The sequence below is a fragment of the Sparus aurata genome, chromosome 8 (genome assembly GCF_900880675.1).
Source record: "Sparus aurata chromosome 8, fSpaAur1.1, whole genome shotgun sequence".
In the NCBI taxonomy this organism is placed as follows: Eukaryota; Metazoa; Chordata; class Actinopteri; order Spariformes; family Sparidae; genus Sparus; species Sparus aurata.
Genome location: NC_044194.1, coordinates 13,462,065 through 13,489,718, shown reverse-complemented (window position 1 = coordinate 13,489,718; position 27,654 = coordinate 13,462,065). Strand labels below are relative to the sequence as shown.

The 27,654-nt window shown below is 41.2% G+C and overlaps 2 protein-coding genes and 1 long non-coding RNA gene across 6 annotated transcripts in view; 2 read left to right on the top strand and 1 right to left on the bottom strand.

The window, feature by feature from the left end:
* The first annotated feature begins 236 nt into the window (after window positions 1-236).
* On the top strand, window positions 237-18,782 carry slc25a22a (solute carrier family 25 member 22a). 2 transcript variants are annotated; one of them, XM_030425412.1, is made up of 11 exons: window positions 237-456; window positions 9,568-9,771; window positions 9,888-10,013; window positions 10,127-10,182; window positions 10,818-10,908; window positions 11,714-11,768; window positions 12,416-12,476; window positions 12,701-12,845; window positions 12,940-13,094; window positions 13,178-13,253; window positions 14,865-18,782. In XM_030425412.1, exons 2-11 carry the CDS (start codon window positions 9,752-9,754, stop codon window positions 15,016-15,018), a joined length of 939 nt encoding a protein of 312 aa, XP_030281272.1. In that variant the 5' UTR covers window positions 237-456; window positions 9,568-9,751; the 3' UTR covers window positions 15,019-18,782. The 2 variants fall into 2 exon arrangements, with proteins under 2 accessions (XP_030281272.1, XP_030281273.1); XM_030425413.1 differs by lacking the exon at window positions 237-456 and adding an exon at window positions 5,382-5,505 and having other exon boundaries at window positions 14,865-15,018.
* LOC115586401 (uncharacterized) lies at window positions 17,563-25,744 on the bottom strand. The gene is made up of 3 exons (XR_003984879.1): window positions 25,515-25,744; window positions 25,276-25,390; window positions 17,563-19,514 (listed from the first exon to the last, which is right to left on the bottom strand). It is a non-coding gene; the product is annotated as an uncharacterized LOC115586401 (long non-coding RNA).
* Window positions 23,889-27,654, top strand: part of syt7a (synaptotagmin VIIa) — an 89,104-nt gene continuing 85,338 nt past the window's right edge. For all 3 annotated transcript variants that reach the window (XM_030425411.1, XM_030425410.1, XM_030425409.1), the window contains exon 1: window positions 23,889-24,189. In XM_030425411.1, the coding sequence (XP_030281271.1) occupies window positions 24,156-24,189 (34 nt within the window). In that variant the 5' untranslated portion in view covers window positions 23,889-24,155. The remainder of the gene's footprint in view (window positions 24,190-27,654) is intronic.

The following is a 27,654-nucleotide window of genomic DNA, read 5'->3' as shown; positions in this document are numbered from 1 at the left end:
TATTGCTGCATGCTGCCTCTCATCCCCAATATCTCAACTGTAGCCATTTTTTTTCTTCTATTTTTGTGTTCAAGGTCATTGGGTTGCGTCGTCATCATGATGACGTTGTCCCCCGCCCCCCTCCCCAACACCTGCAGATAAAATATGTGTCTGCATTTCTACTACATACCACTAGAGGCCCCTTTTAAATCCCTTTGCTGTTTTTTTTGTATTCCTCCTCCTCCTCCTCCTCCTCCATCGCCAGCCAGGCTGCTCCCCCTCCCTCCCTCTCTCCCTGCCTGCCTGCCTGCTTTTACTCCCACCTCCTCTTACCTCCCTCCTCCGCTGGACTCAAATGCTAGTAACGCCGGTAGGTTAGCTATCGTCGGTGTGTCAGCCAAAGATACAGAGTGACAACAGGCTTTGATTTTCCCACCTCAGCCACACCAGGACAGATAACGGACACGACTCTATGTGGTATGTAGATGCGGACAGTTCACACTCTTGTTGGTGTCTTAAGTCACAAAATGTGTGTATTGGCTCACAGCCGTAAAAAAAAAAAAAAAAAAAAAAACTCACCTGAGGGAATAACGTGTGGACGACACGTTAAGATACATTTCTATCCAACGAACAGAGATAACGTGCAGAGCTAGCTTGATTTCATTCTGGGTTATGGTTGTTCCGTGTCTGTGAGGTTGTCGCTTCGATGTGAGAGGCTGTGAATCATTTTTCCGTTATGTGGCAAACCTTATATTTTAACATATGTCGGGTTCAGAGATGTAACGTTAACGTTCACGGCAGGCCGATTGCATTTCAAGCTAGTACAGTGTCGGCGTTAATGTTGTGGATCACGAATAACGGTGATACCGGGGGCCGTTATTCGCCGGTTAATATCTCATATTTTTCCCATAAAACCGACCAGCCGTTGGAAAGAGGTCTAACAGTCAGTCATGGAGATATTAGAGCTGAACGTGTTATGTCACGGCTCATGTTTTTATATGGACGCGTTAGCCCGCTTGGTTATGGATGTTACCGCAGAGTGACCGGACCAGTCACCGAAATTCTCTCGGACCTGAAGGGGGGCCGCTGCGGCCGCCCTCGGCCGGCTTCCGCTCAGCAGTGACGGTGTGATTATCATGTGGGCTGGGATGTTGATAGTGGAGGGCAAACCCACCTAAACTGTACCCACCTCCTCTCTCATTGGTAGAGGAGAGTCATGCAGACTCTGGCTAAACGGTAACATACTGTCACTCATTAGTACAGGATGAAAAGACGGAGTGAAATACACTGCTCAAAATGAGTTAGGGATATTGGGATATGGGGGCATATATGCATGTGCATGGAGCTGCCATGAAAGTCAAATTAACTGTCACATACTACTAAACTCAAGTTTGATGTCAAGTTTTAAGTATTAAGTGCTTGTGTTGTAAACCGCTTCAGTAGATACCTCTGTATAATTACCAGTGGTGGGAGAAGTACTCAGATTGAAACAGGCATATTACATTATAAGTATTAGTAGAATCAGAATGCCTTTATTGTAATTTAAACTCAGCATACAACTAAATTAAGAGTGCCACTCTGTTTGGTGCAGCAGCAAAACCACAGGATAGAGAATAAAAACAAAAAGAACACAACAAAAACGACAAATAACGTAAGTAGTACTAAGTAGTGCTCATAATCACCCTTTTTAATGACATACATTACTCAAAAATAGTTGGGATATGGGTGCATGTATGCATGTACATGGTTATGTAATAAAAGTCAAATTAAATGTGTCAGATTTTTGGGACTAAAAATTCAGATTCGGTCACAGAATGAACAATGAAGTGAAACACTAAAATATCACAATATCGCTAACTTTGAGTAGTGAGTAATTACTTTTTACTACTGAGTGTCTTGTTGGAGGCCTTTTCCATTTTGAAGTATACATTTACCAAATAATAAAAATGTAGTCATTAGCTACTCATTGCTTGAGGTGCATTTTTGGGAGTTCATAAAAAGGCAATGTTGCTTTAAAGGATAAGTTCGCCCAAAAACAATAATTTAGTCATTACCTGCTGAGCCTCATGCTGATGGAAGGTCAGGTGAGGAAACCCCGAGAACCCCCATTGATTTAAAAATATTTTATGTATGCCCTTTTTAAAGCTACACGGACTCAAGCTCGTTAAGGGTGTATATCTTTTCAAATCAATCTGGAAACTCCCGGTTGCCAAAGACTTGGATTACACCACCTTTATTGATTGATTTATTTTACATTTTAAAATAAGTCCCCTGTAGGGTTGCAACAGAACAAGATCACTGTACGATAGCTGTCAAAAAAAAAAAAAAACCTTTCACAGTGTCAGGTTTTGTGGTAATACACAATTACTAGTGTTATGATCAGTTACAATGACCCTTAAAGGGATCAAAACAGAATGTTTTTTTGGTTGAACAAACCAAATAAACATTTAACTTCCTAAAATATTATCCCCTGATAGACACGAAACTTGATATAAACTTCAAATATATATATTTTTTAATACTGATGAGTAACACACTAATATGATAGATTTGATACTGTAGTTAAACAAATATAAGTACAAGGTATCAAAACCATCACTTTTCGTAGCATGGTATACCTTATAAACGGTTTGTTGCTGCAACCCTAGTCAGTTATCTAAAGTCTGAGAATGCTGCATTGCTGTTTTGCTGTGAAGCTCCAGAAATGTGTTGTGGACTACAAATTTGGGACTACACTTCACCTGACTTTCCATCAGCATGAAAGGGAATAGATAATGATTTAACTTATCCTTGGAGCACCTTGCTTTTCTATGTGACCTCACATCTCTGCTCAGACTCTCAAAATGCACACATAAGAGAACATTACTGCTGAGCAAGATCTCAGGAGGATGTGCAAAACTTGCTGCAATGCATGCTTTTAAAAGAAGTTACTTTCTTTCATCGTGACCAGTGGGTTGGATCAGTTATGTTGAGGCCAAGCGGTCGCCTTGAAATAATTGATGAGGTGAGTCATTCCTGCGTGTAGGTTGACATCCTATGCTTTCCAGTGGAACTGTTGTACCTTTTTGGCTTTCATTCAATAGAACAACACTGCGTTAAATATTAATGTAATCTGCATGCAGGGCTACACACATATAGCCATACCTAAAAGAGAGCTAACATCCCAAAGCCAAGGACAGCTAAATGTCACTGGTACTGTATGTGTGCACCGAATGGAAATGCTGGTGGGAAGATACTGTGCTGTTGTATGAGAGAGTCCTTTAGGCCATTCACGGCCTTACTGTAATCCGTAACCAGATGCTTCAATGCTGGCATTCTGTCTAAGGAAAGTCAGCACACAGTGGCATTATTATTTGCCTATCAAGGAAGTAGGAAAGCTGAGAGGGAGGCAAAACAGACACGATACATGAGAGAAGCCCCAGGTGACTTTAGAAACTGGGCCACCAGGGATACCTGTGGTGCCAGGAGGGACTAAACACAACACCACCTCTCTGCATGGATGGGCATTTTGGCTGCCTGAACATTGAACTCTCATTTCTGATCCGCAGCAGGTGAATACAACAATGCGTCACTGTGCAGGTTTAATAGCTGCAACATGAAACTCAGCTATAGAGGACCTGTAGTGGAAATGCATCCGCTGTGCCTGGATCATAACACCCACTCCACTGGTTGTAAATGGAGATTGCCAGAGAGCTTTCATAAGTAGGTATTAGGTTTATAATCCTGATGCTGGAAGGAAGAGGGAATAGTAATCAGATTTATCTGTGACACCACAAATTTCATCCCTTGTTTCCGCAGTGCTGTAGATGTCCAAAAATAGACTGCATCCTATAAACCAGTATCTGAAAAAAGCATGATAACAGCATCACAGTAGCTGTCAGATTTACAGTGAAGAACTGTTGAAAGACATCTGTCAATGCTGAGAACTATTTTGAACCTGGTCCTTTTAGAAATAATCGATACAACAAACATTCACAGCAGAGAGGCAAATTTAAAGCAATTTCCTTAAGTGATAGTCGACTGCCTTAACAATCGATTATGTATTAATCATTAATAATATTTGGAATATGTTGGACTTTTTTTCCATTAGCAGAGTGTTTTAAACACTAACGTGATCTATGTTAGAGTAGGCTACATTGGAAGATCAAAGAACAGATAAAGTAAACACCAAGTTACTTGGACAATAAATTAAATAATTCAAAATAATGACTCAATTTTAATTGAAGCTCCCGTCCGTCGCTTTTCAACAACTGGCCCAACAAAATCCAACCCATATTGAGGCCACTAAAAGGGTAAATGTTATAATATTGTTTGGATAAAATGGGGTGCCCAACCTTTTTCCCTACGAGGGTCACAACTGAAACCTAAGGGTGAATCAAGAGCCAAAAAGCCAACACATATTGAACTGTTATATTAAGATACAAAATGGCACTACGAATCCCTAAATTGTCTGAATTCCTGCACACTTCTGTGTCACTCATCCTACCATGTTTACTATGAAAAATAGTTAATATCAAGGGATCCTACTTATTAAAAGAGCATTTTACCTCACATAAGAAAAAAACCCCCAATGATATTGTAATCCTATACTTGCCATCTTTGGCCTGCGGGCCCCATTATAATTATTAATTTCAGTTTACGACACTTAACTGAATCAGAAACAGATGTGTTTCTTGGTTGAACAAATGCTTTATTATAGTTTCATAAAATATTATATCATGACAGACATAAAACTTGATATACATTTGAAATATTATTATTTTAATGAATGCTTATATGGTAGAATTTAATATCTTATACAAGCAAATGTACACAGTATGATAATCATCAACAGTATGTCGCTTCAGCTGTACTTGTACTTTGATTAAATGTACACAAATATATATTATGAAATATGAATAGATAATGTTTTCTCATACCAGTATTTTGTATTTTAGTCAATTTATGGCCATCTCTGATTGTTGGTTCTTACATTTTTAATCAATCAGCCCTGAAGTACAAGGATATATCAAGCTTGAAGTAAGTCATGTAATAGCAGCTCAGAGGAGCTTTACAGTAGACTAAAGACCTGCCAACAAATTAATACTTTTTGATGAATACAAAAAAAATGGCTCCAGACGGAAGTAAAAGTGGACAGATTGGGGTTGTATACTTGATGTGGCCTTTGTGCTCTTGCAGCTCAGAAAAGTACTTGACATCTGATGGGGGATTGCAGGAACACACTCCTTGGTGCAGTTTCTCCGTTGGTGGCTTAGAGCTCACAGCGAGTTAATCAAACCAGTTCATGTGAGACAGATGGACTGATAACAACAGCCTGCTCTAAGCTAATGAGGAAGGGGCCGTGCTATTTTTCCGTACTTTGCTGTCTTTTCGACAAAGCCAAAGTCACGTGAGCGGACTGCTGACCAACACAGCCCGTCACTTCCTCCTGTCAATCACCAAAGTCACGGCCGTTTAGTCAGCAAGACCTTTACTCAGTTTGGCACTCGAGGACAGGGAGGTAGTCCAGGAGCTGTCATGGATAAGGTACATTTTTCTCTCTGGTTGTTTTGAATGAAAGGCATTTGCATGGAGTTTTGCCTAGGAAATGATCTGGCTTGGATTTGTCCCCAGATTGTCAGTAGCTGCAGTGTTATATATTTATCCTTTTGTGAGTCTCTTGCGATTGAGACAGAGCAGATTAGTCTGAGCCACTGGCTCCATGTATGTTGTGGATTTTTGGACAGACAAGATTCTCATCTTCCCTGTTTCTTATTTTATTTAAATGTGCTTAAAATGGTTAAAAAATGGTCGAAAATCTATCAAAAGAAGTGGGGGAAGGTTTCTTAATATGTTGCCTTTACCATGCCATTTGTCACCAGCTATCATTTCAGTATAAGTCTTAAATCTAAATTGGCTAAAAATGCACAGGAAACGATTTATGCTAAGTTGGAATTGCTTCCAGAGAGATTTATGAGCAAGTGATCATTTTACTCATCGTATTCTTCTACATACTACCTCAACTATATGACACTTCAATTACATAATAACCAACCTATTATGAAATGATTATTGTTGTGTTTTATTGTGTAATAATCATCATCAATTCAAGTAATCAAGTATTGTATTTATGATCATTGTCTTTGTTACATGTTGATATAAGTTTATAGGAAAAGTTAATTGAATATCATGACATCGTGCAGAAAAAGATCTCCTGCTGTGTCACTGACAATGTTTAACGGAAGTGTCCTTGTCAGTGAAACAGTGTTTATTGCCTCATTGCTCAAGTTGATATGATGAACAAGGGTCAAAAACAGCTGTTATCTGTCGGTGCCCGGACTCTGAAGCAGCTCTTTAATCAAGTGTGTCATATAGTTGTTTTCGGGGGTTGAGTTATGTTAAAAGTTCTGCACGGCAGCCGAAGTTGCACAATCACCCTGTCTATTGTTTACTCATCAGTGCTTATCTGCTTCAGTGGGACAAAGTCAAAATATGACCTCTGTGTGAATGTAGGAGAGAGATGTTAGAAGTCAGTTGAGGTTGGATAGTTTGATTAAGAAGTTTTCAGACACTTTACAAGGTGTTTTATTGACTACTTTATTGGGTCTTGTCAGAAGTTACCTCTCTTTAATGGTTAAGTCAGGGCTAAGGGTTGGATTCACGGAGTAACTCAAGATATGAATTCAGGATAGAACGTTGTGAATGCTTTTCTATTTAAAAGATTGTTTCCAAAATTACATCCCATGGGGGACACTGGAATGGGTGGGACTTAGCCTGTCTATTCTGTCTATGAACAGAGATGAAAAAATGGATAAAAGAAGTGACTGCAGCTTGTACATGTCCGTGCGTGCTGTCATTCCAGTGTGAAACTGGCAAAAACTGGCATCATGCCGTTGAAAGGACGGATACAACTATACCTGACTACATTCTTTTCAATCTGCGTAAATTAAGTTTATAGAGAGAGCAGTGACTCTAATAAGTCAAATTGTCAGGAATCTATTTAGAGCGGCTGCATGCTTTGATGAAAATGTCTATATTTGACGTGTATCAACAACTATACTCAACTATATTTAAGTCTGGAGAGAATAACATACCGGATCCCCTGCAGTTTCCTGAGAGTTTGTTATTCTTTTCTTGTGCTGTTGGAATAAAAGGAATTCCTCTGAGACTTTGCTGATGAGAGATGAGACTGTGCTGCAGACTCTGCACACTGAGGCCAGTTGTTTCCGTACAGACTCCCAATTGTCCTGACAAGACAGTACAGCCAGGCTGTGACTGTGGGTCAAATAAATGTCCTGCTGCAGACTCAGTTATATGCTGTGGATGAAGTGAAGTGGACGAGCAACGCCGCAAGCACGGTAAAAAAAGTGAGGGAGATGCCAGCTTGATGGGTGACTCATGTAGGACTGCAGTGCCCTTTAACAGACATACATTTATTTATTTATTTTTTTACCAACGGAGCATATAGTCTCCTGTGAAAATGAAGGGAAATCATTGTGCTGACTGTGGCGTTAACAGCATGTTTATAAGGAAGTCAGTGACAGGAAATAGGGAAACAAAAGTAGCACGTGAGATGGTGGGCTGCTGGGTGAGAAAACGTTGAGGTCGATAAACAGTTAGAGGGATAAAAGCGACAGAGGAGGGCTGTGTGAAGCTCCAGGGAGGTGAGAGGAGAACACCCAACCAACGGAGACCAGAGAGGCGGCTCGCTGACCTGGTCTGACTCCCCCTCTCCTCCTCCCTCTTCCACCTCTGGAGCAGCCAGCGAGGGCCTCAAGTCCCCATCCAAACCAAACAAACCAGACCACAGACGCATTCATGCCAGGGATACAGTTATCATCAGAAACCTAAACATCCATGGAGGCTGCACAGTCCCTCTGAAAAGGAATCTGAGGAATTAGCGATGCATTCGTGTGCACGCAGTTGCATTTCATAAAAGAAAAGCCACAAGTCAGCACAGATGTGAGACGGAAAAGCTGTGTTTGAGAGTCGTGACTCGTGACTGAGGGGGGAGGGGAGTTGGTGAGGAGGAGAGAGGAGGAGGCGGGTTGCAGGCGCAAAGGCGGGCTGTGATTGGTGGATGGAGGGGGTGGAGAGAATGAAAGGGGAAATGGGAAGCAGCATCTTTTCACAATGAGGGCAAACTGTACCAAAAATAGGGAGCATCTTGGCCACGTTCGATGTATCACATCTGTTTGCTGAAAGACGAGTGTTATGGCATGCAGAAGATCTCCTGTATGACTCTGGCGTCACAGTGAAGGAGCTTATGCATAAAACATGAGCGTTTCAAGGACACGCATGACCCACAGTTGTTGCAGCTGGTTGTGGATCTGTTTGCAGAACATAATCCCTCTACAGTGATTGGTAAAGCTCTATTTTCAAGGAGCTGTTAGAAATATTGCCAAATTATGCTGCGTCATAGTCAAATATGGAAATGTATCCTGTGTCACTGTCCTTATTTAGGGAGTGAAAGGTGAACGTTTTTGAGTAAAAGCAACTCCTTCATTACTTCACTCTAGCTTCTCAGTTTTGAGGATTTGCTGCTTTTCTTCTGAATATTTGGCCTTTGAGTGCTGGTTGGATTAAATTTCTGACCTTTTGAAAAGGTTTTTTCTTTGCTGTGTTGAGGCTCTCACATTTATCTGTGGTATATCATGAGTCGCTTATTTTAACTGAGCTCAGCTTCAGTTGCCCAACTATCATGTGAGGATTTTGTCAGTGTGTTGTTAGCAAGTGATGCCATGCCAAGACTAGCTGTTGCTGACTTGCCAGCCCATCTGTAGCTGAGGGCAGTAGCAATGAAGATCTTTCTCCTCTGATTAAAACGTATTCCCAAAACGTCAGGAAGTTCTTCTTAATGCCATACAGCCCCTGACCATCACTGTGGAGACTTGCACACTTGTTCTGCAAAAAAAATCTACACTGAAACACTAAGCCAAGGTTTTAGGATTCATACACTCTGGAGACTTTTTAAGTAAAGCTGTACGGCAACCTCCTCAATCTTCTGCTCCACGGCTACTTTTTTTATCATTAAATAAGTCTGGTAAAATCAGATTACCAGAACTGCATCTCTCCTTTCAATACCAGTATCTTTGCTTGATAATTTGTGGGTTACACGGCGGTAGAACTAATCACTGCAGTCAGTACAGCAGCTTCTGCTGTGGTTTGAGAATCAGATTGCACATCAACACCTCACGGTAGCACCTCCATCTGACACCTCACTTAAGATGCAGCTCTCTGCAGCGCTTTTAGCTGTTTCTAAAGGAGGGCTGCATGTCCAAATTTGATGACTTTAGTTCTTATTCCTTTGGACAGAAGTGTCTGCTGAATGAACTGAACATAATTTAACGAGACAAGCGATTTAACCACAGCACCTTGGGCCTCAGGAAGCTGTGATAGACATCTGTAGAGCAATTAATAACTGATGAAAAAAACAATTGCTGATCTAGATTTTGGGGGGTAGAACTAGTTTTTGCAGTTTCTGCAGCTCTGATGTAAAAGCAAGTGTATTAATGAACTATTGAAATGTACTGATCCTCTGTTTTGTTGGACTGTTTCTGTTAGGAGAGAGTGTTTAATCTAATCAGATCCTTTCCTGTTTCATTACAGATATCCCCTAAATTCAACTAACAATAACTGAAAGGAGACAAGTGGACAAAGCATTATCAAACTACATAATCCACACTTGGACAGCAACACACTACTGTAACCACACAGCAAAAGACAAGGACGACCTACCGAGTGTCTAGCTAACACACAGATTGACACTTTGACCAGCCAGGGCTTGATATAAATGGCTGACAAGCAGATCAGGTAAGGCTGAATGTAGTGTGACTACAAACAGCAGCACTGTTGCCTTTGTTTCATCTATCCACCTGTCATATTTCATATTTCTTGTGTCTTCCTCTGTGGTGGTCACCTTCATCCAGTTTGCCTGCCAAATTGATCAATGGGGGGATCGCTGGCCTGATTGGAGTGACCTGTGTGTTTCCCATTGACCTGGCCAAGACTCGCTTGCAAAACCAGCAAAATGGATCTCGCCTTTACACCAGCATGTAAGAGATTTCTGGATTTAACATCTCATTGTCAGGACTTACTTCCTGTAGTATCACTCAGGTCGTCATCAGATTCTCAGACTAACACACCACCTTTTGTATTTGTGTTTCAGGTCAGATTGCCTTATTAAGACCATCCGGTCGGAGGGGTATTTTGGGATGTACCGAGGTAAGTTTTTAACTTGTACAGGCTCTGAAATGTACTCAAATTATAAAAGTAGAAAGTATTCCGCTGAAGGACATTTCTATCGATCATTTCTGTTCAAAGCTAACTGAACCTCAGGTCGTATTGGTTTAATGTAAAGACTATTAAGCTTTAAAGTAATCAGTAGAATTTGTCTGAGCTGTTCATCAATGCACCACAGAGATAGCTGATGGTTGAGTCTCATTCCCAGGATGTCATATACTGATGTTTGGTGGTGCTGAAGTGTCCTGTACAGAAAATCAAGGAAACTACTGCTAGTCCATGTTTTTTGCTCACTTAACACTAGGTTAACATTAGTTTAGTTTAGACTTTGAATCCCTTGAATGATGAAAAAGCACTGTGATCACTGAGGTTGGAGGTGAAGGTAACGTAGAGTAACAGAGGTGCAGTTCAGAAAGACAATGAGAGCATCAAAGTCATCAGGTAGAATTCTTCCTTCCAGCTTCATAGTGAAAGTTCAGACATCAAATTGAGGAATCTGTCTCCCTGGTACAAGGATTTATCTGGTAAACTATCTGCCACAGACTGACTCATTCTCTGTCCTTTGTCTGTTTTTTGTCTTTTCTTTTCTTCCTCTTTGTCCTTTCTTTTCCTCCCAGGTGCGGCAGTGAACTTGACACTTGTCACGCCGGAGAAAGCCATCAAATTGGCTGCCAACGACTTCTTCAGGCATCACTTCTCCAAGGATGGGTGAGGCATTAAACACTGACATTCTGACTCTTACACACTCCTCTCATTCACACTCTGATTCACTGGTGTGTTTACTTACACATGTAACCCGACACACTAGCTAATGGACGAGGAATGGATCATTGAAGGAAAAACATAACCAACGCAGATGGACAGATTGTTATCAAGGAATTTCTCACTACTAATGCTGCAGTTAACATTCAAATTTGTGCTCTTCAGAGGATGTTTAAAGGGGAGCTGAATGACTTTAGAAAAGTTCTTTTTTTATGATGAAGATGTCTTTGTTTCCCTGTTACAAAAGATCAATAAATCAGAACAAAGACCAAAAACACCAATAGACAAACCAAAAACAACACATTGGTATCGGCATCCGCTGTTGGCCAAATTGTTGTTTTAATCATCTGTATTGTCCTAGAATATCACAACAGGTGCACCCCTAATTAACGCACACAATGGTATGTCATGTCAAACATTAGCAGCCGTCGTCTGGTGTTGCTGAAATCAAGCGCCCATTGTCCCCCCGTCAGCACTGTCTGCAAAGATAAACCCGTAGGTTTCTGGGGCATCTATCTCTATGGTGACAAACACGCAGGCTGATGAATGATTGACTCGTCTGGGCCAGCCGCTCACCTCGTGAATTATTAATCTGCCCTTGTGCCTGACATGTTGATATGGAAGACAAAGATTAGCATCACCAACGCAAGTGGTGACAACTCTTTTTTCTAGAAATAAAGTTGTCTGTCTTTCACACCGTCAGTGTCTTGCATGCTTTAATCCAACCTTTCTTTTCTTCTTCTTTTTTCAGAAAGCTCACTCTGCTCAAAGAGATGATGGCTGGTTGCGGGGCAGGTACATGCCAGGTGAGTGAGTAAGTGAGGTGCTACTTTAATTGCATCCTCCTGTGCTCCATCTGGAGCCGCTGCCTTTAGCACCGCTAACGTGCTCAGCCATCGCCTCATTTGTCTCTGCCTGCAGCCGGAATTAGCCACGACCACGTCTGAATGAGAGGTGGAAACACGCTCGCACTTTGCATTTGCAGATTGCTCTCTGTTATCTGTGGTCTGAGCTCCACCTCCGATTACCGTTTTCATGAATGATTTTTAATCGCTGAAATGTGGTCCCGTTAGTTGGTGATGCACTCACAGCTAGATTTGAGTGATCAGATAAGACGTTGTAAGAATGCTTGGCCATGTGCGCTGAGTGAGTGAGTCAGAGGGAAACGCCTGTTGTCAATGAGGGCAAAGGCTTCAAGCCTGAGGAGCATGATTAGATTAAGTGTAGCAGACCTTGGATTAAGATTGCAGCTGAGAACATGGCTATCTCACCCATAATCCAGTTAACTAGTTACTACTGTGAGGATTAGAGAGGAAAACGTGTTGACATTTAGCTAACCGATGCCAGTAGATTTATACTGAACACATGTTTCAAATTCACTTTCACACGGTGGAACATTTAGCTTATTTGTTGACATTGTTACCTGATGCTTTTATTTCTTGTCTTGTTGCAGGTTATTGTCACAACTCCTATGGAGATGTTGAAAATCCAGCTCCAAGATGCTGGAAGAATTGGTAAGAGGAAATGAAACCCAGATGGTGATTTAGCAAAGAATGGAATGTAGAGGATAAACAGTGACCTCACGTGGTCATGTAAAATATTACAACAGCTTCATTCTGCTGTGTTTTAAGTGTTATGGATTCAAAATGTCTGCCTGTATACCTGATCTTAACGTTGTGTAATTCTTGTACAGTAGCTCTTAATGAAACTCTTGCTGTGATTAATGTTGCGTCTGCAGCTGCTCAGAGGAAGCTGATGCCAGAGACGGTGCCAGCAGGCACTGTGGAGACCAAGTCCCCAACAGCCATGCAGCTCACCAGAGAATTACTGAGGGAAAAGGGCATCGCTGGGCTCTATAAAGGCCTCGGTGCCACACTGCTCAGGTAAAACATGTCTGGCAACTAGGTGGAAGTTTTACTAGCCAACTGTAATGAGGCTCACTGGGATCAACCATCTTTTTACTTTACTTTTTTGTAGGGATGTTCCTTTCTCTATCATTTATTTCCCCCTGTTTGCCAACCTGAACAACCTGGGCAAGAGAGGCGTAGACGGGCCCGCTCCTTTCTACGTGTCGTTTATATCCGGCTGCCTCGCAGGGAGCACAGCGGCTGTTGCTGTCAACCCCGTTGATGGTGAGCAGTGGGACATTGTTAGGGCGATGTGTGCACCATTGGTTTGATGTTATATATTCACCTGAGCTCTCTGTGTGTTGCAGTGATAAAGACTAGACTGCAGTCGCTGAACCGAGGAAGCACAGAAGACACGTACAGTGGAGTGACTGACTGTATCAGGTGACCTCATTATGTCTGTACCGCTGCAGCATGTGAGAGACTGTGTGTGTAGTCGCGTCAAGTCGACATTTATTTAAAGAGAACCTCAACAAAAGACAAGGAAAATTATACAATTGATTAATTATTTATCAACTGCCTTAATCTATTATCAGTTAATAATTAATAATGTATGAAGTGTTTAACTTTCCATTAGAAAAATGTTTTTTACCCCAAACATGATTTATGTTTTATGCAAAATCAGACTAGTCTATATTTGGAGTTAAAAGGACAGATAAAGGAAACACCAAGTTACTTCAATGACAGAATGAATAATACAAAATAATGACTTCACTTTAATTGCAGAGCTCAAATCTAATGCGATTCAACTGCTGACCTAACAAAATCCAAACCCATCAAATACTAGAGGCAATCGAAGCACTCCAAATGAGAAAAAGTATTAAAAACGAGTGAGAAATTATTAAAAAGCACTGATGAAAACATATTGCGTTTTTTTAATGACTGGCCTATAAATTATTAAGCCACAATAATAAACTTCTTTCAATATTTCCTTCCTGGTTTTTTATGCTTTTGTTCTTATTCAGTGTGCCTGGATTGCCTCTGGTTTTTGAAGTAGTCTTTTCTCGTTTTCCCAGAGCTGCCGACACAATTCTCTTCTACAGTACATTGTCTTAAACAGAGAACCAGTAATCTTCTTATTCAAAACACAGCCCATATTAAGGTTGCTAAGAGAGTCTTTTAGTTTTTTATAAATAACAAGTTACTGATATTTAGATTAAATACATTTTCTCATGCCAATAATTTGTATTTCATGATGATATATTTAATAAGCACGTATTTGTAAGTAAGATACCCCATCAGTAAGATAAATTAATTTATACATGACTCACCATTAACATCCCAAATTCACAAGGACGGTAGCAAACTATAATTAAGTCATGTACACAGTGGTGGAAAAAGTACTGGAAATCTGTACTCGAGTACCAGTACAATTACATTCCTGATATATTACTCAGTTTCAAGTAAAACCACTGGTATCAGAATAATATTAAAGCAAAAATACAAAGTATTCTTCTCAAATGCTACTCAGAGTATTAATTACCTTTTAACCCTTGATGTCTATTGCCTTATCAATAGCAGACCCCCAACTCCTGCTCTGTTCTGCTCAGTGGTTGTGGTCACCTCTCCAAACTGAAGTTTGTTTGTTTTTGTTTGTATGTCAGGGTTTTCATTGGCCTGTTCGTGCTCAAAAAGCCTTATTTGCCACAACAATGCAGATGAAAAGTTTAGAGATGAATTAAAATTGTACTCATTGCTACATTATGATTTGCCGAACAAATGACTGCTATAAGATAATAGTAATTTGAGTAGCTGCAACTAGTTACTTCCATCCCTGCTGGATTAATACTTTTGATTCTTGCAACACTAGAAAATAACGGCTCCAAAAGAAATGTCAAAGTGGACAAATTGGGTCGTATGTTGGATGTTGTCTTTGTGCTCCCTCAGCTGAGAGAAGTACTTGACAGTTGAAATAAAAGGACTGCCAACACCATATCTACTGACGCATAACTCGTCTTGGCTGTATGTTTTAATGAGCCTCTCTTCCCTCTCTAGGAAAATCCTGCGTAATGAGGGTCCATCAGCCTTCCTCAAGGGAGCCTACTGTCGAGCCTTGGTCATCGCGCCTCTCTTTGGCATCGCCCAGGTGGTGTACTTCCTGGGCGTGGGTGAATTCATCCTCAGCTTCTTGCCTAAAAAAGACAACTAAGAAGAAGCGCCTCCTATTCTGCCTTTCCCTCCCATAATGCTTCACACCGAATGTGTGAGGATTCATCTCATTGTGAAGGAAGTTTTTTTGACGGGTCGAAGCGTGACCAACCAGTACATTTTGTTTTAAATTTGTTGTGTTGAATGTTGAAAATAGTTTTTGGAGGGAGCCTTTGTTTTGCCAAGCTGCCTGTGGTGGCGCACAAAAATTCCAGTCAGCATGCTCAGCTCGCTCTCTGGAAATGAAGCCACAGATATCAGTTTTAAAAGGAATATTGCTTTATTGCTTTTGATTACACTTTGTTGCATTTTTTTCAAAATGATTGTTGAATTACAAAGTAGATATACTGCCCTTGGTTGCTGCAGCTCTGCCAGCCCTACAGTACCTGATTTATAATTGTGTACTAAATAAGTCATTCTGATTTTTAAACTGTAACTAGCTAAATCAAATGCACATACTTAAATTTGACAGATAGAACATTAGATCTGCCAGGAGATTTACTAAAAATGCAATTCATAGAATTCCCCCTGAAGTCTTAAAGGACAGAATACGTAGAATTATAGCAAAACATCTGCCTGTGTTTCAGATAAAGACCCAGGGAATGCGTTGCTTTGGAGGCAGCACACCCCCTGTGATCTTTCCTGAGAAGCCACATCCCTTCCCATAAGTGGTTGTAATGAACTCAGCCATTCATCTCCGAGCAGACTTTGATTGCCTTGGCTTTTTAAATAGATCAGGCTCCATCTGATATTTAGCGCTTCCACAGTGGTTCGACTGTTTTGCAAGGAAAGACATCTCGTGTTTCACTCACTACACTGAAGAGACAACATTTGGGCATTATGCACTTCCGCACAGCATGTACACACTGTTAAACATCCACGTAGAATCACAAAAAACTGCTTCTAAGCCTCCGTCAAAGGGTCAAACTTGTTGTACCTCGTGGCCACACCCCAATCAGTGATGTCACAGCGGGGGTTTTTGCCTCTGACGAATGATGGCGAACTCCCGCTGTGACATCACTGATTTGATTGTGGCCAAAACTGCGGCGCTCTTTAACTTTTCAGTCCACAGAGAGCAGTGCAGCCCCGTGTGATTCAGATAAAAGCATAAACTGTGAACACTTAATGGGTTGAAAGTAATTTTAATAGCGCGCCAGATTAGTCGTAGATACATGGTAATTACGCTCACAAACTGTCAGGCGTCACATGCTGCGGCCTTGCAAGTACAGTCATCCATTGTGGAGCCAGTGAGATCTCAGCTGGAGCAGCTCATACCCCTCAGATCCAGGCACGATTATTATTGTTTACATGATTTGAATTCATTATCCAAACTTGAATCCAGTGGCAGGACCCAAAGAGCTAATGAAAAACACGTCTCTATCGGAGGACTAAAGGGGTTTCGGTGTTTTATGAGTTTTACCAAACATCTCTGCTTGTTTGCTTTAGAGGTTTTGTTTGCTTTAAGCTGCGAGAGAAAAAGCAGCCCCGTCGTATCTCGATTATGCATCACAACACTGAAGCCCTGCCATTGGTTTATCTCGCCGGAGATCAAGGTGACTTTGATGTGTGCAATCCAATCACATTCCTTCCTCACTCCCGCTGTTCAAGCAGCTCGTCAGTTGTACTGTTGCACTGTGCAACTCTTCAACGTATTATCATTTGTGGGAGTGAGGTCTATTTATCAATATTCCTTTCTATAGGCAGTATAGCACTATATATTTGTGTTGTTTTCTCTGTGTCAAAGTGTCCACCTTATCTATATTGTACATATGCAGATGATATGAACTTTATGTTTTAGGATTTATTGTTTGTTTTGTACATGATGGCTTATTTGCACACCTACCTCTCCAGCCCCCCCCCCCCCCCCCCCGTTGATCCATATTGTGGTGATTTTTATGTTACAATGTTGTGGACATATCAAATGAAGGAACGTCTTTTAATGCAACAAGCGTCATTTGAACTTAAATGCAGCATATTGATGAGTTTTTTTGTATTCAACGGGAACACTAGTGTAGATGTAGGATGGTTTTTGGAGGTGCCATTTCTCCTGAGCTATTGGTCGGCCTTTTTGTCCCGTTTCCTACAGTTTTATCAACTGGGACCAAATGAAGTATAAAATGATGATAGAGATGTAGTTAGCATTATGTGAATGACCTGTGGCGCTACTTAAACTGCTCTGGAAATGAAAGAAAATGAAACACGCCCTGGACAAGGCCAATACTGACCTGCTGACATCAGACTGTAAATCTAACGCCTGTATTTTTGAATGCTGCTTATTTCAGGAAGTCGCTGCACTAACGACCAAGGCTATACTGACTGACTCACATGCTAGCATATCTCAGCGTTATCGATGTCTTAACTGAAAGCCATAGGTCAGGGGGGGGCATAAGAACTGCTAGACATCGACTGGCACCTCCAGCCATGTTGACAGATGAAAGCTGAGCCGCAGGAGAACGGCAAAAAAAACGAAAAAAAAAAACGCTGTCTGCCTCCTTGTGAGAGCTCGTCTTTATGAATTCCTGTTGTAGTTTTTTTTTTCAACATTCCGATTGCCAGTTCATCTCATGTGTATGCTGTTGTTGTGATCATAATGCCTATTTTTGTGTTGTTGTTGAGATTGTTGTTATGATTTTTGAGCCCGCCCCTCCCCTACTCCTCCCTCCTTCAGATTTTGTTGTCTGTTTTTGGTTGAATCTTGAAAAATGTTGTGCAGAGTCATTTTGTTTTACACAGCTGTGAATTTTCACTGACCTTTGTGAATTTTTGGTTATGTATGTGCGTGTGCGTGCGTGTGTCTGACTGTGTAGTGCTGTAGTTGATGTGTAGTTGTTAGTGTGACACTGCGGTAGTATTTTTCTCTTTGATTGTCAGACCCGTGCTCTCTCCCCCTCTTTCCTTCTATCTATCACACTCCTCTGCCGTCCACTCTCCAGCTGGGGGTGCAGCTTGATACAGAGGAGCTCTAAAAACACCAAATGTATGACTTAGAGTGTATACAATCAAAGAAAGCACAAAGGATTATTAGGCACAAGAGATTTGATTATACTCAGAAAGTCCTTTTTAAACAGCTTGCTGCTTTGGCAGACATGGATTAAGGTCTGATGTTGATTGAGATTAACATTTTTAGTCTTTCTGAGAGAGTTTATCTATGTCTGTAAAACTTGATCCATAGGGCTGAGATGACAGGATAAGAGGATGGTGTCCACTATGTTAGCCATCAGCATCACAAAGTGTATATCGCCTATACATGTTCTAAAGGAATCAGATATAAGAATGTAACTTAGATATAATGAGATGTATTATTATTATAGTGAAGAGTTTATTACATTTTAATCTAAAGATCTGTGCATTACACATTCACTGAAATATTCACGAGCCAGCTCACTGATATGCAATAAGTAGAAGCCACACACGGACACACACTTGACACACAGACACAAAAGGAAAATCACAAGAACACAACTGTCATTTACAATATCACACGATGTATGATGCAATCGGGGATCTTGGAGGCCTTCTGGGGTCTGAACTCTCTTCACCACCTCTGTTGTCTTCCTCCAAGAGGAACTGTGCATTACAGCACTTTAAAACAAGGACCCCCCCCACACACACCCACCACTGTCTATCGACAAAGTCTCTCTGTGACAAAGAGGATGTTTATGAATGACACAGTTGTCCTACACATTGTTGACAATGCAATGGAAAAAATAAAATAATGTGTTCCCTGTCAAGATTTGCTGTTCAATAAACTGACTGTCCTTAAAATCGACTATTTTTTTTTTTTTTATGTGCTCGTCACTGCACCCTCTTCCTATCGAAGCCCATTTTTGCCAATTCAATAAAGAGATAAAATACAATAAAATAAAGACTGGAAAAAAAAAATTCCCACATTAAACTTACCACCATAAAAAGTTTAAATTTATCCCATAATTTTGACTTTTCTTCCCATAATTTTGACGGTTATCTCATAGATATGACTTTTTATCTTGCATTTATCACTTTGTATCTCATAGTTATGACTTTTTATCTTATAATTTTGAAGTTTTATCTTCTATTTTTCACCTCCATATTTCATCATGTAAATATTACTTTGTATCTCATAATTTTGCCATTTCAACACTTTTAATTTAATAATTTGGCTTTTCTGTTTTACAACTTTGGCTTTTTTATCTCATAGTTATGACCTACCAAGGGAGTGTTTTTTTTTTACTATCAAGGCTAAGCTCTCATCCTTTTTTCCCCTTTAACCGGCAGCAATGTGCTTCCAGATTTCAAGGTCCAGCAGTCACCCAACAGAGTACCAAATGACCCAAGCTGCCCTTTTTTTTGTGGTCCGTACTAGAGCAGTGAAAACCAAACAGCAGGGCCATGTTTTGAAGAGGACGACATTGTGGGTCCTCGGGCAAACCAGAACAGCTGAGACCGTTGTGTTGTGATGATTTGCTGCCTCGTGGAGCCACCAGGTGTCAGTGTGGGGTCGCAGGAGAGCTGTCAGCCCTGCAATGATGGGAGTGGGAAGAGTGAGAGCACTGAAACATACTACAGGTGTATGCTAAGCCGGGGCGGTGTGGCGGTAGATCATGCGCTCGCATCTCACTCCCTCTCCCTCTGTGTGTCTGCTTATCTTACTGTCAGTCATGCAAGTTTCTATCCCTTGCAGCTGTGATGCTGCTTGTGCACAGATGTGCCTTTTTCATTAGTTATCTGTGTGGCTCACCGTGCGTTTTAAGTTGCACAATAAGAATAAGGAAATGTGGGGGGTTTTTTTTGTGCGTGTGTGGATCTCACCAAACGTTTGAGGCTCATAAACCCCTCCTGTATCCAGCATGTTTCACTGATGTTATGACAGGGGTTTATTCATTATTAATCCCCTGTTGTATGCAATGTATTCAACATCACTGTTTATAGCATTAGTTTCCAGGCAGCTGTTTTGCACCATAATTAGACAGCACCTTGATATAACAGCACACACACACATACACACTATACGTCTGCGTCTTCGTATCCAGGTCGTATTTCAGCCAGACTCACATTTCATATATTGAATTTTGTGCCTCTGCCTTGAGAGATTCCTTTCATCAGACTATCTACTCCAGTGTTTACACACACGAGAGATTAGGGCAAGGCTCAGTTTACCACAATGACAAGACTTTGAAATACAGAAATGAGCACCGGCCACTGTTCTAATGCTCATTCAAATCCCTTTCATGTGTCATGACTTAAGCTCCCACCGTGAACTATTCTTAGTCTTTCATGCTTTCCAGCAAAGAGGAGGAGAGAAGGTGGAGGAAAAGGATAGTTTAAGTTGATCTTGAAGGCAGAGAGTGATAAAGAAAAAAAGGGGGAAATCAAGAAGTGGAGACAGTAAAAGGACCATCGGGGAGAAGGAGCAAGAGTGTCGGAGGAAGGGAGGGGATGGTGTTGATGTGTATATGGGTCACTAAATCAATGGGAATCAGGTTTTTGAAGGGGAGAGAAGGGGGTATTTATAGATACCAGTGGAGACAGATGCATCAGTGACAGGCACAATGATGCTGGGAGCGCAGGAGGGGGAAAATCTGGGAATAGGCTGTGGTCAAATGAGTCTGCAGAGAATTCTCCTAACAAATGGCAAAAGATTCTCAATAGTGAACAAATAGCACGGAGCGTGGCGCAAAACAAAATATAATCAAATGGAAATCACTGCAGGATGCTTTGAGCAAATGACCTTCCCAGCTCTATTGACAAAATGCAGGCAAACTGTTAGCTGCGCTATCGCAACGTTCACAGCATTTGCATCCACAGTACAGCTCTACTCATATCCTATTGAATTGTAATCTTTGATATCAGAGGGCCACATGATTGAAAGGAATATTAGCTTCCTATTTGGCAGGCTTGTAAGGAGAAGCTGCATACTTATTACTCAGGGCTCACTGAGCGCTACTGAAAGGCGGTGAAGTGCAATAAAAACATTACAGACCTTGTGGATGCATTGTAAAGATTCCAGGTCAGAGGTTATTGGTTGATGGGCGTCCACTTTAATATTGCAGATTAATTGCACAACCAGCGGGAATGTGTCGATGCTGGCCCTGTGCTGTAGTTTTTAATAACTGCCTCAGCTTATCCCAATTATTTCATAATGTCCCAGGCCTCAGTCTACCCGCTTCATGTAGCAAGAAGTTCCATCACAAATTGGAAACAAGAAGGAAAAATAATTGAAGAAATTGTTTTAAATTGCCTTCCGACTGGATTTTTCCAGGACTAAGTCAAGGTCACAGGGAAATTGTTCCTTCACCACTTACACAGCTGCCTATGTGTGATGTAAGACAGCCTGATTGCTGAGTGGTGAAAGGATCTACACCTCCATTTCTGCATCTCGTTTGATGACTATTTGCATAGCAGCCGCATCGCCGAAAACTGGCAGAGGACACACCCAATTACTCCTTGAGAGCTCTTAATCTCTGGCCCATGCCTACTAATGTGGTTGATAAACTCGCACAGGGCGGTGAGTCTCGGATACGAGACCATCTGACCACTGTTTGTATAAGGGATACGGATATGGATGTGCAGCAGGTGGGACATGGTTGAAGTGACAGGGCCAGATGGGTTTCTCCTCTCCTCTCCTTACATCGGTGTTTACTGACACGAAAGCACAACATTTTACAAATTGAGCCATTAAAATGTGTCACTCTGAGCACAGGATGTTGTCACTTTAATGAATAATTTGTCATTGTGCTTTAGGAAATGTAGAGGTGGGCAGTGACATAATACATTTACCCAAGTACTGTGTGTGGAAGTGCAGTTTTGTACTTGCACTTGCATTAGTATTTCCATGTTTTATGGTGACATTTCAATATTTTTGCAACATTTATTTTGTCAAACTATTGTTATTCATTTGAATCATTCTTGATTTATCGGTGGATTATCAATTGATTGATTCATGGTTTTGTTCATTGTCTTTAAACATCGGAGAAGCTGGAGAGCTCGTCAGTTTTGGTCATTTTCTTTTCTTGATAAATCATCTAAGTAACTAATCAGTTATCAAAATAGCTGCCAATTAATTTTACATTTTACATACGAAACATGCGATCATCTCACAGACTTTGATACAGTTCTAAGGATTAAACCATCCTGCAGCTCAAATTAGCTCTATATTGATCAGGAACAACATTAAAATGCTACCTGCTGCTCATTAATGCATTAATGACTCAGTCATGATAAATCAATACAGGCTGTCTACATGCTATGATGTGATTCTATTGTTCGTTTTTATGCTATATGTTTTGTGGCTGTCTTTTAAACTCTTAGGGCCACTTTGAAAATGGAAAAGAAATCTAAAGGGCGGAGTGCTTTTATTTTTAGTATGTTTGCTTGTGTTAGTGTTATGGCTGTAGAAAAATGACACAATCCAAGTTTAGATTGGTTCCTTGTAAACCTCTCTCTCATTACGCCATTCTTTCTGCCACTGGGGTGGATTTTTCCTGAAAAAAAACAAATGAAGCACATCTGCCACCACACAGCTGAAAACAGGAGCAGACAGTAGCCAGGCTGTTAGTGGTAACCATGTTGCTAAAGCTGTTGTTGCGAACAGCGGCACCAACAGTGACACCACAGGGGAATGCTAGGAGGGAAGACAGTTGAAATGTTCGCTTCATAGTGCCATCATGTAGTTTTGGAGAAGAAGTTCCAACTTATAATTTTAATATTAATAATATCAATGAGGTAAAAATACAAACTCAAAAAAATAAGGTCCCCAGAAGACTGTTTCTAGCATCAAACAGTGTTCTGGGTACCTTGTTCTTGTCTGGTGGCAGGGTCCGCCAAATGTAAATTATTCAGCTTTTTTTTGGCATAAAAATCAGTAAATTGTAATTAAAATTTCTTCCCCAAAACTACATCATACACCTTTGGTTATAATTTGCAGGACATTTGCTTGCAGTTTACTACTTTGCTACATTGTGGTGTAGTTCAGCCTCATCAAAGAATCATTAAAGTTCACTCAAAAATAAAAATCAAGCCATGATTTGTTTGTCTTCATGCTGATGGAAAGTCAAGTATTGTAGTCCACAAAAAGAGCTTCACAGCAAAACAGTGTTGCAGCATTCTTCTTAACAACTGAAGCGGATGTTGTGAAGATGTTAAATGGTAAAAAAAACCCATCCCTCCCAAAAAAAACATAAACACATAAAATGACTCAATTTACACATATGAAAACGTAATTTACACCCTTGACGTGAGGTTGAGCTTTGGAGTAGGTGCTAATTCATTCAACTTCGCAGCTATGGGGAAGATTTGGGGTTTAACGCATGTTTAACCAACATCTTTTCAAATCCATTTGGAATCTCAGGGCTTCCAGATGCTGTATGGAGCCTTTGAATGCATTTTTTATGGTCGCATTTCTCTGTTTTAAAACAAGTCCCCATCTACTTCACTTGTTGGTGAGACCGCTGTTTTGCTGTGAAGCTCCAGAAAAAAGCATTTTGTGGACTGCGAAACATCACCCGACTTTCCCGTCAAGCGTGAGGCTGAGGAGATAACGACTCCAGTCACCCTTTAAAAGTCTGGTTGCCACTTAGCATCGCCATGATCTGGATGACATCAACATCATCCTTGGACAGATCTGTGCACTTCTTCTCAACACTAATGAGATGATTCCCAATTAACCCATGTTAAGTGCCATAAGGCGGACTGTGACTGCACTCATTACATGTCAAGCAATATTTGTAAAAAAAAGAAGAAAAAAAAGACAGATGAACAGGGGGCAAAATCTATAATTGCACGTGGCGGCAGAGCAAAACAGGAAGACTTGAGGAGAGAAAAAAAAGTCACTTTTTCCCATTTTGTCCTCTGAGCCACACTGAAGCTGTGGTTATTAGAGAGAGAGAGGGAGAGGGAGAGGGACAGTGAGGGAGATAGTGAGTGTGTGTGAGAGAGAGGGAGAGAGAGAGAGAGGGAGGGAGAGAGAGTCTCAAACTGGTTAGCCTACCTATCCACTAGGAGGAGAGGAGAGGCTGTTGAGGAGCAACACAACAATAAACAGCCACTACTACGAGCCACATCCAGTGGAGTTGACCGACACACGCCGACAGAGGAGTACCCGACACACCGCTGAGACAACGCCATCGTTTCTATATTTGCCTCGGGAGTGAAGTCACAGCCATGTATCTGAACAGGGAAGAGGACAACAGCAAAGGTAAGATCCTGTCAAGATTTCTTTCTTTTTTTTCTTTAACCACTGTTTTTTTTTGTTTTTGTTTCTGGCGGAGGAGCACCCTGACAGGGAGTTTCAAGGTGTTTCATTTTCTGACCCGCCGCTTCTCTTTTCTTGAGGTGACACCGAGAAGGTGGGGACGCACTGTGGCACACGCACACACACACACACACACGCACCAGCACCAGCACCCCGCGTTCAAAAATGTATAGATTTATATATGTGTATTGATGACAGAGGCTTTACGTTTGGACCGGTGCAGTTAGTGGAAAGTGTGGGCTGTCATTATGTAATATCAGTGCAGTTATTTGCCTCCTAGAAGGATGCTTATCATTAGCCTCATCGCGCTGCCTTGTTATATTGTTCCAATCTGCAGCGATTAATTGTGAACCTGTTGTAGCCACTTTATCATGTGCACATTTTTTCTTTTTTTTTCTTCTTTGCAGCACTGCCTTGTGTTGTCAGTGGTCAGGGGGGCATTAATAATAGCTACTTGAGGGGCAACATAACACAAGGTCAAAGCCTGTAGCTACAATGAAACCCAAGTGTATATAGGTTATTTGTGGTTCCACTACAGCGAGCGACGTCCTGCGTGGACGAAAATAAAAAATAGAAAAAATACACGCGGTCCGGGCTGCAGAGATGGAGATAACCGAGCGGGGAGAGAAAGAGAGAGGGGGTAAAGAGGGCACAAAGGAGGAATATTTGAGTAATCTCTCCCACGTGTTTTTGAGGCGTGATTTCTCCTCTCGTCGGGTGCCCACAAAACACTCCCGACTCGTGTCCCCCTGCTGTTGCCTCCAAGCAAAAAACGACTCTCCAAGGGGCTACGAGGTAATGCTAATTACCACCTAAATCTTCAGGTTACACGAGAATAACACCTGCTGCTACCCGAGGAAGGGGAGGGTGAGGAGGAGAGGGGAGAAGAGAGAGGATAGGATGGATAAGGAGGGGAAGGGGTGTAAAAGAGCAAAAAGGCAGAGTGGGAGGAGCCATTTTTGTTCATTTCCCTGTGATGTGAGATAATGTGATCTCACCACACACACGGGCAACAACATGATACTGTACCGGGATGTGTGCGAGCGGCGGCGGCAGCGGCAGCGGCAGCATCCGTGGAGAGGAGAGGGGAGGAGAGGGGAGCTGTCCCCTGTGTGTGCCGTCAGGGATGAAAACGTAGCTAGCCCTTGAGAGGAGGGGAAAAAAACTGCTTTAATTCTTTCATTTACAAGATAGCGTTCAGCATTACCTGAAGAAAAGTTTTTTTTTTTTTTTTAAATTGAAGCTCAGTGAGGTCATTTTAAACTGACCTCCACAGACGTGATAGGAAGGAAGGAAGAAGTCTCAAAAGTCCTCCAGATAGTCCAAACTTGAACATGGCTCCTGTGGCTACATGACCTTGCTGGTAGCCTTGGTAACCGACTTTTGCCGGTTGCAAGCTCAAGCTAGCAATAGTCCAGCTTATTATTAGCTACTGCTCACATTATAAACAGGATTTGGATGCCAAATGAACTCCAACCTTTTGTCAGTTGTCACATTTAAATGTAGGCTATTTCAAACAAAATTACAAACCTTAATCTTAGTAATCGGCTAACAGCGGTCTAAGGATTTTTAACAGTGGTCTAAGGATTTTTTCTGTTTAGGCTAGCATCGCCCTGGTTCCCTCGGCAAAAAGCCCATGAGATTTTTTTAAATTGGATTTTAGAATATCACGAAAGTCATCTCTGTGGCAAACACGAGTTTGAGATATTTACACGTTTTGTTCAGAGAGATAATCCTCACGGATGAACACCGCTTTTGTGATTTTTCGAAGCGTAAACTAAATCGCTAGTAAAAAGCCATAAACGTTAGGCCGTAACCAGAAGACATCGCAGTTGCATTGACTTAAACGGCACCACCACTAAGCATCTAATTACACAACCTTTATACACATTTTCTGTTAATTGATACATTTACAAGTTGGAAAGTTTAGATTAGAAAAGTTTGCAAAAGTCCACCAATAAAGACAGGAGTTTTTGTTTGTTTTTGAAGGAGTTATCGGTCAATGCCTGTGGTTAACACAAGTTTAAGAGATTTTCACATCCTCACAACATGAAATATGTCAGGTAACATCCCACATTTGAATTAGAAATTGTTTATGTGTCTTTAAAAAAGCGGTTAGTACAAGTGGCCAAATGAGACTTCAGAAGTTGAAATTAACATTGTTACGATGGACACAGAGACTTTAGTTGTAAAGTACTGAAACGCTCACTCACTTGATCAATTTGTAGTAGCCTAAAGTGTGTGTAGTATGGTGTAGCTAGTAACACATTAGTGGTGATGATGTGATGTAATTCATTTATAGCCTAACTTTTCAAGCGTTTTACTTTTGACAATCACATTGTCAACAATAACAATACTGATGTTAATTTGTTAATTGAATCTTGCTAAACCAGAAAATGAGTATGATAAAATTCTGAAAGACCAGACTTTTAACCAATGACGCTGCCTGCCAAGCAGCTTAGCTCCGGGGTGGCTGACAATTATTAGATGTATTGCAGTGAAATTTGCTGCTGACATCCATGTTGCCAGATGAAGAATCTTTTAACACTTTTAGCATTTTTACTGCCATGACCGAGTCCAAACCTAGATTTATGACCAGAAAATTGCAGAACTTGCTAATGGCATCAGTCTCAGTTGTTGTTTATTGGTGCTAAGTAGCAATTGCGAGCATGCTAACACACTTAACATAGGTGAACATGGTAAGCATCACTTGCCAAACATCAGCATGTTAGCATTGCCATTGTGAGCTGACATTTACATTGAGCTAAAAAAAGACATCTTTGTGCCTATGTGCATCCTCACAGAGCTGATAGCATGGCGAGTCAGGTTGAAGGTCAAAGAGGGATGCAGATGTTTTGAGAATAACAGTGTTAGTTTGTAGCAAGTGTTGGAAGGAGAATCGGACATGAGCATCAGGGCAAATACCTGTAACCCGTTGGTTGACTTTGAGGTTATTCGGTCCAGACTAAGACAAAATGTTGTTTGTAAGGATTGATGGACTGCAAGTAAAGTAGTTGAATTATGGGCAGGCTGACTACTAATGTGTTGGGGGCTACTCGCAGCTCAATTCTTGATCGAAACGCCTCTGATTGATTCATTTGTGTGGGTGTTCCTTTCCAGCGGGTATTTCCCTCGCCGCACTGCTGTGGCCTTTAAATTCACACCGCGTCTCAAGGTGGAGTGGCAGGGAGAGGGAGAAAGGTCTACCATTGAGGTATTGATTATGGCCTCAGAGGATTAAAGGGGGGTGAGGGCAAACAGGTTGATCATATGTGAGGCGGGCAAACACATAAACTGCCGGCTACTGTCGAATAAACGCCTGAAATGAGACTGGATGTGGGTTCCAATCAATACTAAACTTAAGAAAAAAGTAGCGAGTAGAAATGGTGGATTTCTGGGGATAAGTGG

Excerpts from the sequence above, each read along its gene's own strand:
- slc25a22a (XM_030425412.1), top strand. The coding sequence starts at position 9,752 with ATGGCTGACAAGCAGATCAG. Across the intron at positions 10,014-10,126 it reads TCTCGCCTTTACACCAGCAT|GTCAGATTGCCTTATTAAGA; the intron begins GTAAGAGATTTC and ends TTTGTGTTTCAG. Across the intron at positions 13,095-13,177 it reads TGCTGTCAACCCCGTTGATG|TGATAAAGACTAGACTGCAG; the intron begins GTGAGCAGTGGG and ends TGTGTGTTGCAG.